Here is a 16,735-nt window from a genome sequence, read left to right on the forward strand (position 1 = left end):
AAATTAAATTATGTATTATAAAATTAAATATTTTTGTGAAGCTCCAAGTAAAATATTTGACAAAATTAGGTACCATTTGAAATTTAAAGATGTTCATTCCAGAAATTAAATGACATACAAAATATCTATGCCAACCTAATGTTACAGAATGAGGTGTTAGGAGTTAGGTAAAAATTTTATACTCTGAAGTCCAACCTGTCCAAGCGTCACATAATAAATATTTAGATACTTACAATTTTCTCCTCTGAAGAAAGAACACCCTCTACTGCCACTATCTGGTACTGCTTATGTTTTAAATTCCCCACAAATTTCCGAAGTTGCTTGACACTGCTAGCTTCCATGTCTTGTTTTAAGAGTTTCTGCATTTCTCGAGAAGGACATCCAGGATCAAATACTAGTAAACATAATGTTCGGTTTTTTCTCTCTTCAATTCCAACAACTGTTTGACTATGACCTATCAAAAAATCAAGTAAGAGCTATATATATATATATATATGTGTGTGTGTGCGTATGTGATATCTACCTATATGTACAGCTATATACAGATATGTTACTATATATACACACGCACATATATAGACACACTATATACACTTTCTATATATAGTGTGTGTGCACATGTGTATTTTGAATATAAATACAGTCAGTCCCTCTGACATATAGGTTATCTGAGTTCTTTCAGTTCTAAGACACTTTCAGTTTTCTTTGTTCAATTTTAGTTTTCTAAAGGCTTCATGGCAAAAAATTCTACTTTCACTATGCCGTATATTTTAGTTTTTCTTTCCTAATCGCATAGTCCTTCTTATTCAAATTATCTCAGATGAATGGATTTGAAATTTACCTACTGAAGAACAAAAAGTCTCATGGTTCCAAAAGGTAAACAAGAGTCAATTTATACATACTAGAACTTCAATGGGAAGGGCTTAAACTTTCTAGTTTGTATCCTGAACAATGAAATTCCTAATATTTACTTCTCCTTCCTCCTGTCAATCCAAATCATCCATTCGACAAATTTTATGAAATATCCATATGCCAGGCACTATTCCATGCAGTTAGTGATACAAAAGCAAACAAAACAAACACTTCTGCCTTCATGGAGCTTATATTCTAATAGGAAGGAATTCTCCACAAACAAGGTAAATAGGTAAAGTTTATATATATCATGTTAGATAAAGAAAAATAAAGCAGGGAAGAGGGATAGGAAATGCCATTGTTGGAGGGGGGTAGAATAACAAGATGAATTTAAAAAGATGGTAGGGAAGGCCTTACTGAAGTGAGGTAAAGCCTTGGAAAATGTAAAGGATGAACAATAAAGGGAGAATGAACCAGGTGGCCCTGAAGATACCAAGGACATCATCCATTACTAGAATGTGTCATGATGACAATACAGCTCTAAAAATCAGAGTAATGTCACAATACTCCTCTCCTCCCATTAATTATCAGAATCTTAACATATCCTAAAGCAAAAGCCAATTGCCTGTCTTATAAAAATAAATTGTCTTATAAGTTATACTTAGTACCTGTAAGTTATACTAACCTTGATGTTGAAGATAGATAGGAGGTTTAGATGTAAACAGTACTTTTGGACTCCCTTCTCTCTCTGAAGAATAGTAGCTCAATATCCATTCGAATAAGCGAGGGTGTGTACCCAAAGGGCCAGTTGACTTGTGAAAGTCAATAATACGACACCTATAAAAAAAATTGACAAAATGGATTATTTAGAAAAATATTAAAAAATTTTTTTCATCAATGGAGTTATAAAATACAAAAAATTCTTAATTTAGAATTAATTTTATTTCATCATCATTTTCTTAAGAAGAAATAAAAATTTTATTATTTATCTGAAAACTTATTTTATGAGGAAATTATTTAAATTACTTTTAAGGTTGATGACAGATATAAAAGTTACAAAAATTTTCTGACATATAAAACTTCCATTAGTAGTAAATGAGGGTCATACTTGATTTTTAAAAGTCCACCTATAACCTGAGACATAGGGACTTTTACTCCAAAGTCTCTAAACCCAATAATCAATTAGAAGCCGACCTCTAATTATAATTCCTCAACAGCCATTTGAAGCTATCAAAAATATCCTAAATATTTTTCCCGTCAGTTCTCTCAAATTTCAATAATAGACAAGAAAAGAATACCTGTAAAGATCATAAAAAACCTGTATGTACCCCCATCTATACATCTATCTATCTCCTATTTGGCAACAGACCATGGTGGTATTGTTTCCTCAAGAGGAAGTCAACCATGAATAAACCAAACTATTTTAACCAGGAGCACTATTTACACTTCTCAACAACTATTTTAAAAAAGGTCGAATATAAGTAAAAGCAATTAATATAGAGTCATGAAGCTTAAGGCAAACTTTCCATTAAAGATGATCATAAGCATCTATCTCCGATGTCTCTTGAAAGCCGAGGTCCGCCAATCAGCTTTTTAGTGCCTCATTCTTCACTTTAGGAACAGACAGCTAAGGATTTTTAAAAGTTAGAAGAAAGCCTTCCAAATGGAAAAGACTAAAATAAATAGACATGAAAACAATTTAACATGGAGGATACAGAAAAATGCAAGGAATAGAAAAAAAGAAAATGTTGGAAAAAAATTTTACAACCATAAAAGAATACGATGCTATGAAATTACCCCTTAAAATTAAAAACATGATTGTTAAAATAAAAATTTCAATAGAGTAGCTGGGAGATAACGTTGAGTAAATTTAGATAGTAAAACAAAATCAAAGAAAGTCAAAGAAGTTCAGTGGCCAACTAACAGGAGTTCCAGAAAGAAAAATAAAGAAAATGGAAGGATCATAATTATCAAACAACATTTAACCTCTAAGCTCTTACTACATGCCAGTCATAGTCCTAAGGACATTATTATCTCATTTAATTATCACTACAACTCTATGAAGCAGTAACTATTTACATGTTCTTTTATCAATGGTGGGACTAGGACAAGTTAAGTCATAGAGCTAGTAGGCAGAAAGCTAGAATCAATTGTAGGCAATCTTACTTCAAAAAGTCTAAGCCCTTAACCACTATACTGAGATCTTATAGCCTACAATTCCAGATTCAAAAGGAAAAACAAATGCCCAACACAATGAATCAAAGCCCCACATCCAATGGTGAAATTTCATAGCATTGGGGCTAAGAAAAGATGCAAAAAAACTTCCAGAGAAAATAAATAGGTTATACACAAAGGAACAAAAATCAGATGGCAGCTTACCTTTTCTTTAGTAATACTGATTGCTAGAAGTCAACAGAGTAACAACTTGATCTGATTTGAAAATGATTTTGGGTTAAGAATAATACAGCCACACAAACTATCACTTACGTAATAAGACTAGGTACCCTTTCTTAGAAGGCTAATAAAGGAAGTGTTCAAGCAAAAGAGAGTAATCCAAAAAAGAGAGAGACATGGAATCCAGGAAAAATCCAGGACCCAATTCAAGAAAACAGTGAAGAAATGCAACATGATTAGAGCTGTGGAAGGGATCTAGAAGGCAAATAATGCAGACTAGAGCAGAGGAAAGACAGCTTCAAGAAAAAGGTGTCCAGGAATAAGGAGCACCTCAGATTTCATGATAAATGGAGTTTTTGGAAAAATTTGACCATTATGCAGCCAAACTGTAAAACGGAAAAGGAAAGGCAATTCTTAACTCAAAGAAAATTTTAAAAAGCTTTTCAGGAAAGATATAAAATCAGCAAGGAATAATATTTACACAGTCATGATGTAAACCCTGACTTTAACTTAATAAAAACTGAGATTTAACCATATTACAAAAATTGAGGGGAAACAGATGGGAGATATAAGGAGAATGCAATAGACAATGTCTAAAAGTGACAAACCAAGAAAAGGCCATGAAAGCATATTATTTAAAAACAATGGAAGTGACAGCTGCCTCTGAGAGACAGGACTCGAGAATAGATAAGAGCATGAAATGGGGAAATGAGTTGCTGCTTTTCATTGTAAGTCTTTCATTTTAATGCTACTTAAATTTTATTTTTTAACTATCCCTTTGATAAAAAAAAAAACCACAATAACAAAAATTTCCCAGATATGACAATAACATTAACTTGGTTTTTTAGGTACATACTTTATCCTTAGGGAGGTCAGAAGTGTATATACTTCACATGCTCCAATCCAGGCCTTTGTTCCCTGTAACCTGTTATTAAGTTGAGAGGCACCCTGGGGATCAAAACCTTCCTTCCATGCATCTTCAATCATAGACTGAATTTTTGGAATGCAAGGAACTGACATACCTAAAATTATACAAAGTAAATATGTAATATGACAGTAAAGTACTGAATATCATTTAGCAGTACACCATACATTCTACAGGAACCTACAGTTTTTATGCCATTATTTCTGACATCTTCTACTGTATCATTTTCTCTTCCTTCAACCAGAATTCAGGTTTTTAATGTAAATATCCACTAAAATACATCTTTATTAAAGCTATTAATTGTGCCTACTATATATTAATTCATCCCACATCAAATGTACTTTATCAGGTGATAAGTTCAGGGTATCGCATTTCACATACCTTTCAAGCAATCATCATAAGCATCATTTTGCAATAATGATGAAAGCAGCATTTGGAAATTTCTGTAACCACAACCCCAACCTTTGTCACCATAAGATGACTGAAAGTGATCCACTACTGTAGAAAGCCACACACGCCTCACATCTGTGGCAGCATTCTGATAATACCTATAAAGTGCTTCCATAATTCCTAAAGTGAAAAAGAGATTTAGAAAGTTTAGAGGGATATCATCTTTCTATGGCTGTCTCATATATTTCTAATATCAACCTCTTTCTCAAGGGCCACATCTAAATCCTGTCGATTCCATCTTCTTTATCTTTTTACTGATATAATCTTGGTTATTGTCCTGCTTATTTATTACTACTATGCGAGTTTCCTAATACTAGCATATTACTTATTATGCTGAATTGAAACTGTTTGCTTCCTTCACTTCTGCATCTGCAGGGCCAGCACATAAAAGTACACTGCTGAATGAATGTTCTTGACCCCCCATTTTATTTTACATTCTGCTGGACATCATTCTTTCTGAAGCTCAGTCCTAGTCTTGCTCTCAATTTAAAAACTTCAATAGCTTCCTATTACCCATGGAATAGTTTTAATCCATGGTATATGAAGCCCACAGCAGGCTATCCTCTAACTTACCTTTATTTCAAACCACTCTTCTTGCCACAATTTTGGCTGTGGCCTAACTGAACACATTAAACATGATTTTGACCATGGAGTTTTCATTCAATTACAATATTTACTAAGCACTTTTAAAATACTTAGCACTATGCTAAGCATTGAGGATACAAAATATTATGACAATATTCCTTAAAATCTCCTGGACCCAGATTATAATAAGTGCTATATCATGAATAACAAGGTGTTAGGATAGGGCACATCTGATTCTATCCCTTTCCTCCTTCTAGTAACTCTCCCTATATTTCAAAATCCTATTGATACCTTCAGAAGCAAATGCTACAGTCTTCGTAAACACTTTTCCTGATTCCATAACCCCAAACAAAAAGGTCCTCTTTATCTGAACAATCACTACATTTTACTTGTTGTGCCTCCTAGGTACTGGTCATATTTCATGGCAGAATTCTACAGTTCTCTGTGTATACTTTACAGACTCTGGGAAGCTTACTGACAGGAAAATCTTATTTGGATAGCCCATACTTTCTCACATAGAACATGGCACCAAAAAAGCAATCACTAAATGCTTTACTTGAATGAAGATTATCCTATAGGAAAATGGGTTTTTGTCTTTAAGAAGGCAGAGTCAATAAATCAAAACAATTAAAGGAACCAAGAGTTGTAGCTGTGCCTACACTATGAAGGACAGAAATACAGACCATTATAACCATTTCCAGGGAACTTAAAAAGATTAGATTCACGGTCAAGAAAAAGAACAATTAAAATGCTATAAAACTGAGTACTAAATGTTGTAGTATGGAATGGGTACTCTAGGAATTCAGAGAAATTAATGTGAGATTCAGTATCATAGACTTTGATAAAGAGATCAAGATTTGAGAGACATTTAAGAGTGAGGTGGAATAACAGAAAAATAGGAAAAAAAAGTAATGTACATTCTAATATACTTTGGCATAGTTATTACTAACTCAATGGTGCCTCATTGTGTAGGTAATACTGTCCTAGTAACCACATCATAGCACTTGCTTTTAAAGGAAAATTTCCTCATAATTAAAGTTTTTTATTTCTTAGCACCTAAATGTCTTTAGATATTTTCCAAGATGAATCTACCTTCTGTTAAATTATATTCTATTCTATATAGAATACAGAATGTTAAAATAATGAGACTCTTCAAATGAGAGCAGCTTCAATTAACATCTGCATAACTAACAAAAAATAAAAATTGTATCTGGAAGTCTGGATTTCCTGGATCTGGATTTCTTTTTCCTTCCCAAGGTTAGGGAAGTTTTCAGAGAGCCAGTGTCTCCTGGAGGGGAGCCTTACACATGGCTGGTGTCCTGGTTTTTATGCCTGGTACCCCAGCTTTCACAGCTGCCACCCTGACGGCCTGATTCTGGTGGCCAGGAGGGCTTGCATTCCTGGGTCTCACAGGTCTATGGCAATCAGGAAGACAATTCTTAGAAGGCCGCCACCTCCAGGGCACTGCACAGACAAAAAACTGAGGCATATCCCCAAGTCTTTCTCTGAAGGCAGCCTCTTTCTTTGTCTTAGAGCTTCAGCCTGGGGGGCAAGCTTCAGGATTGGCACATATCTAGTGGACTAGGGAGCTGCTCTCAAGGAACGAAGGCTGTGGATGCCACCTCGGCATTCTCCCTCTGTCTTACTCCAGCTTACCAGTAACTTCCAGAAAAGAGCCCATACACTTGTGTGCAACCCTGATTTTTGCGACTGTCACCCAGGGGACACTGCCATATCACCTGGTCAGCAGGTCTTATACTAGCAGTCCAACAGGACTGTATATATTTGCATACTTTTGAAAGCTGTTGCAGCCACTATTGAAAACAGTATGGAGGTTCCTCAAAAAAATAAAACTAGAACTACCATATGATCCAGCAATTTCACTACCATATGACACAGCAAGCCAATCTGTTACCAGAAGAAAACAAAAACACTAACTTGAAAAGATATATGCACCCTTATGTTCACTGCATAATGGTTTATAATAGGCAAGATATAGACCCTAAGTGTCCACTGAAGGATGAATGGATAAAGAAATTGTGGTACACATACATACACGCAAAGGAATGCTACTCAGCCAGAAAAGAGAATGAAATTTCACCATCTGCAACAACATGGATGGACCTGAAGGGTAATAACGCTTAGTAAAACAAGTCAGACAGAGAAAGACAAATACTGTATGTTATCACTTATATGAGGGATCTAAAAAATAAAACAAAGGAATGTAACAAAACAGAAACAGACTCACATATATAGAGAACAAATCAGTGGTTAACCAGTGGGGAGAGAGAAGGAAAAAGGGGCAAAATAGGGGTAGGGTTAAGAAGTACAAACTACTATGTATAAAATAAATAAGCTACAAGGATATATTATACAGCACAAGGAATATAGCCAATATTTTATAATAACTTTAGAGTATAATCTAAAAAGTACTGAATCACTATGTTATATACCTGAAACTAATATAATATTGTAAATCAACTATACCCCAATAAAAAAAAAGAGTAAAAAAATTAATGTAACAACAACAAAAAACAAAATGAGAAGAGATAACACACACACACACACACACACACATACATACATACAATGGAATATTATTTAGCCACAGAACAGAATGAAATCTTGCCATTTATAACAGTGGAGGGACCTTAAGGGCATTATGCTAAGTGAAATAAGTCAGACAGGGAAAGACAGATACTGCATTATCTCTCTTACATGTGGAATCTAAAAACACAACAACAAAACAACAACCACAACAACAAAAACAAGCTCATGGATACAGGGAACAGACTGGTCTTTGCCAGAGGCAGGATGTGCGGGGATGGGAGAAATGAGTGAAGGGAGTAAAAACAAATCTTTAGCACCAAATCGATTACTTCTAAATTTCAAGGTAGCTTATAAAAAGGACACAGTATGTTACAGGTCAGTGTTCTTCAATCTTTTACAGATATATTTATTTTAAATTATACATACACTACTATATTCTCCAGTAACTCTAAAACATATGCATAGACAGAAATTAAAGGATATCATATTAAAGACAAGTAGAAGTTCTAATATTTTCTTCCTATATACCCTAATGCATCATATTACACATCTGCTGGGAAGTCCTATCCTGTATGGAAACTCTGCAGGGAGACCCCTGAAGTATAAAGACAGCCTTCAGAAACAGACCTATGGATATATGAAAATATGACATATGTGTTACAAATACATGGAGACAGTACAGATTTGCTAAGTGGTACTGAGATAAACAAGCACTAACAACTTAGTATTGTAAGTATCACTATAAATAAGGGGAAAAATTAGATCCATACCTTCTCTTTCTCTCACTCAACTTTTTCCCTCCTTCCCTCTCTCTCACACAGACATATGCACAAATAAATTCCAAGTTGATTAAAAGTCAAAATATGAAAAGCAAGGTATAATATTTGCTCCTCATATAATCAATGAAGAATTAGTATCCTGAATACTTAATGGACTTCCAAAAATCAATAAGAAAAGGACAAACAACCCAACAGAGAAGGGAAAAAGGAAGGGACTAGGTTATTTACAGAAGAAACTAACTCAGGAGTAATCCGAGAAATACAATTAAGAGATGTATCCTCCTCTCATGCCCTATTAAATGGCAAAAATTAAAAAGTGTCACGATACAAAGTATAAGTCAGAACACACTGATGCTAATGTAGATTACAACCATTTTAGAAAACAACTCCATAATACCCTTAACAAAGTTAATTATGCAAATACCCTTTAATCTAGTATTTCCAGTCTGGATGTTAGAGAAACTCTTAAGGGGGAAACCTGTTCACAATTCGTAAGAATAAAACACTGGAAACAACCTAAGTAATACAAGGAAATTCTATACAGCAATCAAAATGAATGAAGTACAGTTATAAGAATCAATATATTTAAGCAAATCCAATTAAAGCATACATACTGTATACCAATTTACATGTAGTTTAAAATATAAAAGATTATGTATTATTATGGAAACCTACATATAAGATAAAATTATTAAAACATATATGAGACTGATAAATACCAAATTCAGGATAATGATTCCCTTTGTGGAGGACAGAAATCAGAATGAATGAGGGGTACGCAAGGGGTTTAAAATACATATGAAAGGGTTTACAGCTTTAAAACATTAAATTTCATAAAAACTGGGTGGTGGGAACAAAGCTGTTTCCATATAATTTGGGTTTTTTTTAAACTATACTAACAGATATGTTAAAAAAATATTAAAAACATCAGGAAAAATGGCATTCTTTGGAACAAGGCAGATCTGATTGTGAATACCAGCTGGGCCAATAACTAGCTATGTAACCTTACCTTGGGAAAGTAATTTAACCTAAGTCACAATGACCTCATCCAGAAAAATCTAACAGTACACAAGATTTTTCTTTTGAGAGTTACATGATACAATATATATAAAGGTCTTAGTATCTAAAACTGTACTGAACAATATGGTAGAAACTATTTACAGGTGGCTATTTGAACACCTGAAGTGTGGCTTGTCCAAACTGAGATGCCCTGCAAAGTAAAATACACATTGGATTTTGAAGAATTGCAAAATATCCCATTAACAGTTTTTAATACCTATTACATGTTGCATATTATGGACACGCTGGAAAAATATTAAAATTAATTTCACCTAGTCCTTCTTACTTTTTCTAATGTGACTACTGGAAATTTAAAATTATTTATGTGATTCACATTCTACTAGACAGCAATTGTCTAGAAAATAGTAAGCACTTAAAAACTTTTCTAAAAGGTTTGTTTTCAAATGTCAAATAAATTGACACAATATAAAAGTGAATTATTTTTAAGTGAATTATTTACTATAAAAATAAAAGTTCAGGAGTTTTAAAACAACAAACAAAAAATTACTTGAACACACAGTCTCACCTAAAACTATATAAACTATGGGTTATGAAAATTAAGCAAAATTCAAATAATTCTGATTATTACTTCAGTGATGTATGGAATATTAAAACCATGATTTGGATGTTTAAATACTCACCAGAAGTTTTTGTTTTTCCATCATCAATACCGATAGCTAGTGATTCCATCATATCAGCTTTTCTTCTATGAAATTCAGATGGATGCATTCTTCCCCTATTTACTTCTATCTCCATATTTCGTAGCTGCTGTTGCTTGTACCCTCCAGAATTATTTAAACCATATTGTCTCTATTGAACATAAAAACAAATGACTTAATTTTTATGTCCCTTTACATTAATGAGGATGGAAACTTCCCACTATTTTTTATATCTGGAAATATATTTTGAAACATTCTGGTTTATAGACTTTTATAGAAGTCAACTTAAAGATTTTTATGAAAAATCAATCACACACAAAAAAATCCCTAAGTTAATAATAGCCTTTCTCTACAAACAACCATCATGGCAAGAGACTTGTTTTCCTTGTAGTAGGGAAAGTAGAGAATCCTGTCTTCCTACTAATGGTACTGTGAAAGGCAGATGAGTTCTGACCATATTGCTGATTTTTTCAAGACACCCTGTCAGTACTTGTTATTTGGTTCCTAGGCTAGCTTACAAAGGCCTACTTAATCCATAATTCAGTCAGGTATTCATTCTATGTAGTGAATGAACTATGTTTTTGCACACTGACAATATGTTAAAACAGCCCCTATGGAAAACATTTCTGAGATCTGAACAAGTAACCTGCAAACTTACATAATAAACTCCCTTAAACACTGAAAAGTTTTTGTATTGATAAATGTTTCAAAATTATATAAGGCAAAGAAGACTTAGGAAAAGCCAACTTTCTTTTCTCCTCTGAATCCTGGTGGGAAAATAATTTTGCAAATAAATGAATCATGAATGAGAAAAATAGCCTAAATTAGATATTCCAAAGGAAGAATAGCCATGTCTAAGATACTGGAGAAAAAAAAGTCAGAGGTCAAATAAGATCAGGAAGATTATGATATGTACAATGCATATTAGTATATTAAAGGCTTTGAGAAGACCCCAAGTACACAAACCTGTTTAACTGGACACTTTCAAACCTATTCAATCATAAACCCTTTTTACTCATACATTACCCTATTAGCACATAGAAAAAGAACACTTAAAAACTATATGAGCATTATTAGCACAGATGACATCATAGTCTACAGCAAATTAGGTCTGAAAAAAGTAGAAAAAGCTGTTAAAATTTTTAATGCATTAAAAATATAATAGATGCTACCAGTTTAGTTCAACAGATACCACCACTCACCTAAGAAAAATGAAGTCTCAAACATCATCAAAAAGCATTTTCCATTAAAAATGGTTCTTTTTAAATGCCTGAATTGCAATCACTAAAAGAATTTAAGACTCAGGAGACATTAATTCTAAGTTTCTGTTTTAAGTACCTATACAAACACTTAAAATTCTGAGTCTCAATTTCCTAATTTTCCCCATTGACATAGGTTTATATCCAGGCTTTACCATTTAATACTGCCAAACCCTGAGCAAGTTAAGCTACTGAAGTACTTTATGTCTCCATTTCTTCATCTGCTGTTAAAAAAAAAAGTCTAAAATAACTTCATGGAGCAGTGAAGATTTTAAGATACTTTATACGAAGTGTTCACCCTAGTACATGACCAGAATGAGTACTTATAAATGGTGGCTGTTATGAACTATAAAAAATATATGTAAAAAAAATTTTGTATAATAAAGACAAAAATAATAGGCTGAAGCCTTGATAGCATGTTTGAAAAATAAGAACTCTAACCAAACCAAAATAATATAATTGCTATTAATCTTTGTACCTGCAGGTTCTGAAATTCTTCCATTTCTTGTCTTGATTCTTCAGATCTCCTCTTTCTGTCTTCTTCTTGTTGAAGCTGTTGAGCCAATTCCAGATCTCTAGAACACTGGACTCTATCCATACCTATTATACATTTTTAATGTCTAGAATAAAATAACTACTGAAATAAAGGCTCACTTATATGTTAATACATATTTTTTAAAAGGAGTAAATGCTATTATTTTGCCATTTATTCATGACTACGATGTCACAGAAACACTGAGAACAAATCTAGCAGAACTTGAACTGCTTCCGTAAGGGTATAACCTCCACTTAAATCGCCAATACTCGCTGAGTGTTTAGGCTGTGACAGGCACTTCTTATTAATTATCTCATTTGGATCCTTATAACAACCTTAGGAAGTTAGGTATTATTATCTACTAAGGAAACCAGAACTTAGAGAAATTAAGTAGCACCCTTGAGTAGTGCCCCTCATTAACAAAAATAAGGCATATTGGTTTTTAAAAGAAATACTAGGGGGGGAAAAAGGAAATAATAAAAAAGGTAAAAATATAAGTTTGCAAAGTACAGATATTAGATTGTAACTTAATTACAGTCTGAACCTTAAGCAAATAGTACAACTATGGAACATCTTGCCCTTTTTCCTCTCTACCCAGTGTCCCACAGATCCATTAGTGAGTGTCTTCTGGCCAGCATCTCCTTGACCTCCTAATTTGATGGTTTAATTATGTATTTGAATATTCTTTCTTTCCTTTCAAATCTCTCAGGCTCTGCTACATCTTCCTAATTTGTCCCTACTTCCACTGGTAGAAATATGCAATTCAAAACTGATTCTTAGCATACTTCTGAAGCTATCAACAGTGATTCACTCAGACCATATCTTTCTCCCATTACCCACTACAGGCTTACAGAATAATTTATGTACCCATACAAAGCTTATCATAAACAAAGTAAGAACTATTAGACTCTCAACTTCAGAGATTTATTCTTCCACAGTAATTAGTAAAGAACCACCACAGTAGAGAACTGTTCCATCTTTACTCCAGTAATTCTCATCTTCGTATTAGGCTGAGTGAGCAGGTAATGCTGTCCCTGGACATCACTAAGTGGTACTAGGATCATTGATAATGAACACTAAAAACCCCTGCATTAACAGGAGATATCTATGTACCTTAAGAAACTGAAATCCAGTAGAACACATTGGTTTCTCTTTAGGTCTACATTACATTTTGTTTCAATGGAATCGTGAAAATCATATAGGACCTTTCCACTTCTAAGGCATCCTCATGATTACTTAATCAATACCACTATTAAAAAAATAGGGGACAGAGGAAAACTTTAGAATCTCTTATAAAACTAGTAGGTAGTAATAAAGAAACTAGAAGAGTATCTGAAAATGCACTTGAAGAACTTTTAAGTCTCATAGTTCATATTCTTTTTAAAATTATATGTGCCATATGGCAGCTTCCTAGTTCATAAACAATTTTTACTGACAAGATGCTAAATTCAACTACTTCCAGCTGCTGAAAGAATGGCCTCAACTTATAAATCAAAAAGATTTTAAAAATTGTACAATATTTCACTGTCTTCTAAATACTGATGTTCTAGGTCAAAACCCTGGATTCACACCCCTAGTTCAGTCGTTGGTCACAATAGTTCATCCTTTATAACTTTTCTGTGAAAAAACTTCTTAAAAAAGTTGAAGTGGTATTAGAATTTTTTAAGGGACAGATTTATTTTTAACCACTGTGGGGGTTTTTTTCCCTCTATAACACTAATCTAAAAAGTAGATAGTATCCTAGGAAGTAGAAATTAAATCATGACATTCTTATCTTTAAACATATAGGCATACCTTGTCCAAAGCTGCTTTCTTCCAAATGCAAGTCAACATGTTCTTGGAGAATATGGTAATTTGTACAGATGAGCCCACACATAGGGCAGTCATAGAGTGGTTGATTACAATCTGTATTAGAGATATAATTTAGTTGGTTTGATTTTTAAAACCTTAAAATTTTTCACGCCAAGTCAAAGATTCTACTACCCACTAACTTTATTAAATAAGTAAAAGCTCTTTGTAGTTGGATTTAAAGCAATTTTTCTACTTCTAGGGTCAAGATGAAAGCCTGAGCATAAGCACAAAACCTCTTACAATAAAGGAAAATATTAATAATAAACATTTAGCTCCGTAGTCAAAACAAGAAAAGGAAAAAGGAAAATCAAATGGTAAGTAGAGGCCAGTTCAGATATGGACTTTGGGGGCTGGATTCTCAGTACCCTCCAAACTGCGTGGTGACAAGCAGAATTCAAGCATTCAGCAAAAAAGCAGGACACTGGGATCAAATGCCCTAGTTGGGAGCACGCCCAAGACAGAAGAAATGGTACCTCTACAAGACCAAGACCTGGCTGATACTGGGTACCGAAAATGTTATTATGTTATTAGGGAACTGCAAATTAAAACAAGATAACACTACACATATATTAGAATGACCAAAATCTGGACCACTGACAACACAAAATGCTGGCAAGGATGTGAGCAAGAGGACCTCTCATTCACTGCTGGTGGGAATGCAAAATGGTACAACCACTTTGGAAGGGTTTGGCAGTTTCTTATAAAACTAAACACATTGTCACCATATGATCCAGAATCATAAATTCCCTTGTATTTACCCAAATGAACTGAAAATTTCTGTCGACACAAAAACTGGTACATGGACATTTACAGCAGCTTTATTCATAATTGCCAAAACCTGGGAGCAACCAAGATGTCCTTCAGTAGGCGAACAGATAAATAAACTGTGGCACATCCAAAGGAATATTATTCAACGCTTAAAAAAAAAAAGAATGGGCTATCAAGCCATAAAAAGACATGGAGGAATCTTAAATGTACATTACTTAGTGAAATAAACCAATCTGAAAAAGCAACATACTGTATGATTCCAATTATATGACATTCTGGAAAAGGCAAAAATATGGATAGTAAAAAGATCAGTGGTTGCCAGTGGCCAGGGGGAGGGAAGGATGAATAGGTGGAGCACAGAGGAATTTTAGGGCAGTGTGACTATTCTGTATGATATTAAATACTAAATGGTGGGTTCATGTAATTATACATTCGTCAAAACCTGTAGAATAGGGTTTCCCTGGTGGCGCAGTGGTTGGCAGTCTGCCTGCTGATGCAGGGGATGAGGGTTCGTGCCCCGGTCTGGGAGGATCCCGCATGCCGCGGAGCAGCTGGGCCCGTGAGCCATGGCCGCTGCGCCTGCGTGTCTGGAGCCTGTGCTCCGCGACGGGAGGGGCTGCAGCAGTGGGAAGCCCGTGTACCGCAAAACAAACAAACAAAAAAACCCAAAAAAACCTGTAGAATATACAACACCAAGAGTGAACCCTAATGTAAACTATGGACTTTGAGTGATATTGATGTGTCAAGATTCACTGATTTTAACAAACGTATCACTTGGTATGGGTTGTTGAATAATGGAGAAGGTTGTGAGGATAAGGGGACGGGGGTATACGGGTAGTCTCTGTACTTCCTACTCAATTTTTCTGTGAACCTGAAACTTCCCTAAAAAATAGCATTTATTAAATTTCAAAAAATGAATTTATGCACTCTCCTTAACCTTTTATAGAAATTAACTCAAATGAATCAGACTTAAATGTAAAATTCAAAACTCTAAAACTTCTAGAAGATAACGTGGGAAAGGTGACCTTGAGTCTGGCAAAGAGTTTTTTTTTTTTTTTTTTTAAATTTATTAAATTTATTTATTTTTGGCTGCGTTGGGTCTTCGTTGCTGTGCGCGGGCTTTCTCTAGTTGCGGCGAGCAGGGGCTACTCTTTGTTGTGGTGCGCAGGCTTCTCATCACGGAGGCTTCTCTTGTTGCGCAGCACGGGGTCTTCAGTGGCTGTGGCACGCGGGCTCAGCAGTTGTGGCACACGGGCTCAGTTGCTCCGCGGCATGTGGGATCTTCCCAGACCAGGGCTCGAACCCATGTCCCCTGCATTGGCAGGCGGATTCTTAACCACTGCGCCACCAGGGAAGCCCTGGCAAAGAGTTTTGATACAACACCAAAAGCACAACCCATGAAAGAAGAAATCAAGTAAGTTGAACTTCATTAAAAGTAAAAACTTCTGTGCTGTGAAAGACACTGTTAAGAGAATGAAAAGACAAGCCTCAGACCAGGAAAAAATATTTGCATAACACATTATCTGATAAAGGACTTGCATCCAAAATATATAAATTACTCTTAAAAACTCAATGGTATCAAAGAAATACATGATTCTAAATGTGTATGCACCAATAAAAGAGCCTCAAAATACATGGAACAAATCCTAATAGAGCTGAAAGGAAAAACAGACAAATACACAATTATAATTAGGGACTTCAACTCCCTTCCAAAAACCGGTAGAACTGCTAGACAGGAAATCAGCAAGGACATGGAAGATCTGAACACGATCAAACAACATACCCTAATTGACAAATATAGAACACTCGACCCAACAACCGCAGAACACACATTTTTTCCCCAAGTGTCTATGGAACATGTGCTGAGATAGACCATATACCATACCTTAGGCCATAAAACAAGTTTCAAGAAATTCAAAAGAACTTAAACCATTAAGTTCGTTCTCTGATCATAACAGAATCAAACTAGAACTTGGTAACAAAATCTGAGTCCCAGACAGTTCAGATGCCACTGGGCTGGTGGTAAATAAAAGAATGGCCTCTGCAGGGCTTCCCTGGTGGCGCAGTGG

General features: G+C 34.7%; 1 protein-coding gene across 4 annotated transcripts in view; it reads right to left on the minus strand.

Annotated features, from left to right (window-relative positions):
• ZUP1 (zinc finger containing ubiquitin peptidase 1) overlaps positions 1-16,735 on the minus strand; it is a 45,175-nt gene that overhangs the window by 25,850 nt on the left and 2,590 nt on the right. For all 4 annotated transcript variants that reach the window (XR_016395172.1, XR_016395174.1, XR_016395173.1 and 1 more), the window contains 7 exons: positions 13,842-13,952; positions 11,991-12,112; positions 10,236-10,404; positions 4,553-4,741; positions 4,103-4,268; positions 1,538-1,689; positions 234-454 (listed from right to left, as the gene is read on the minus strand). Coding sequence is in view for 1 of the 4 variants with exons in the window: in XM_022555027.2 (XP_022410735.2) it covers positions 234-454; positions 1,538-1,689; positions 4,103-4,268; positions 4,553-4,741; positions 10,236-10,404; positions 11,991-12,112; positions 13,842-13,952 (1,130 nt within the window). In the remaining 3 variants the exon portion in view is untranslated. The remainder of the gene's footprint in view (positions 1-233; positions 455-1,537; positions 1,690-4,102; positions 4,269-4,552; positions 4,742-10,235; positions 10,405-11,990; positions 12,113-13,841; positions 13,953-16,735) is intronic.

This window comes from Delphinapterus leucas, chromosome 12 (genome assembly GCF_059928025.1).
Source record: "Delphinapterus leucas isolate spDelLeu-1000000601 "Yukka" chromosome 12, BTC_Dleu_Yukka2, whole genome shotgun sequence".
NCBI lineage: Eukaryota > Metazoa > Chordata > Mammalia > Artiodactyla > Monodontidae > Delphinapterus > Delphinapterus leucas.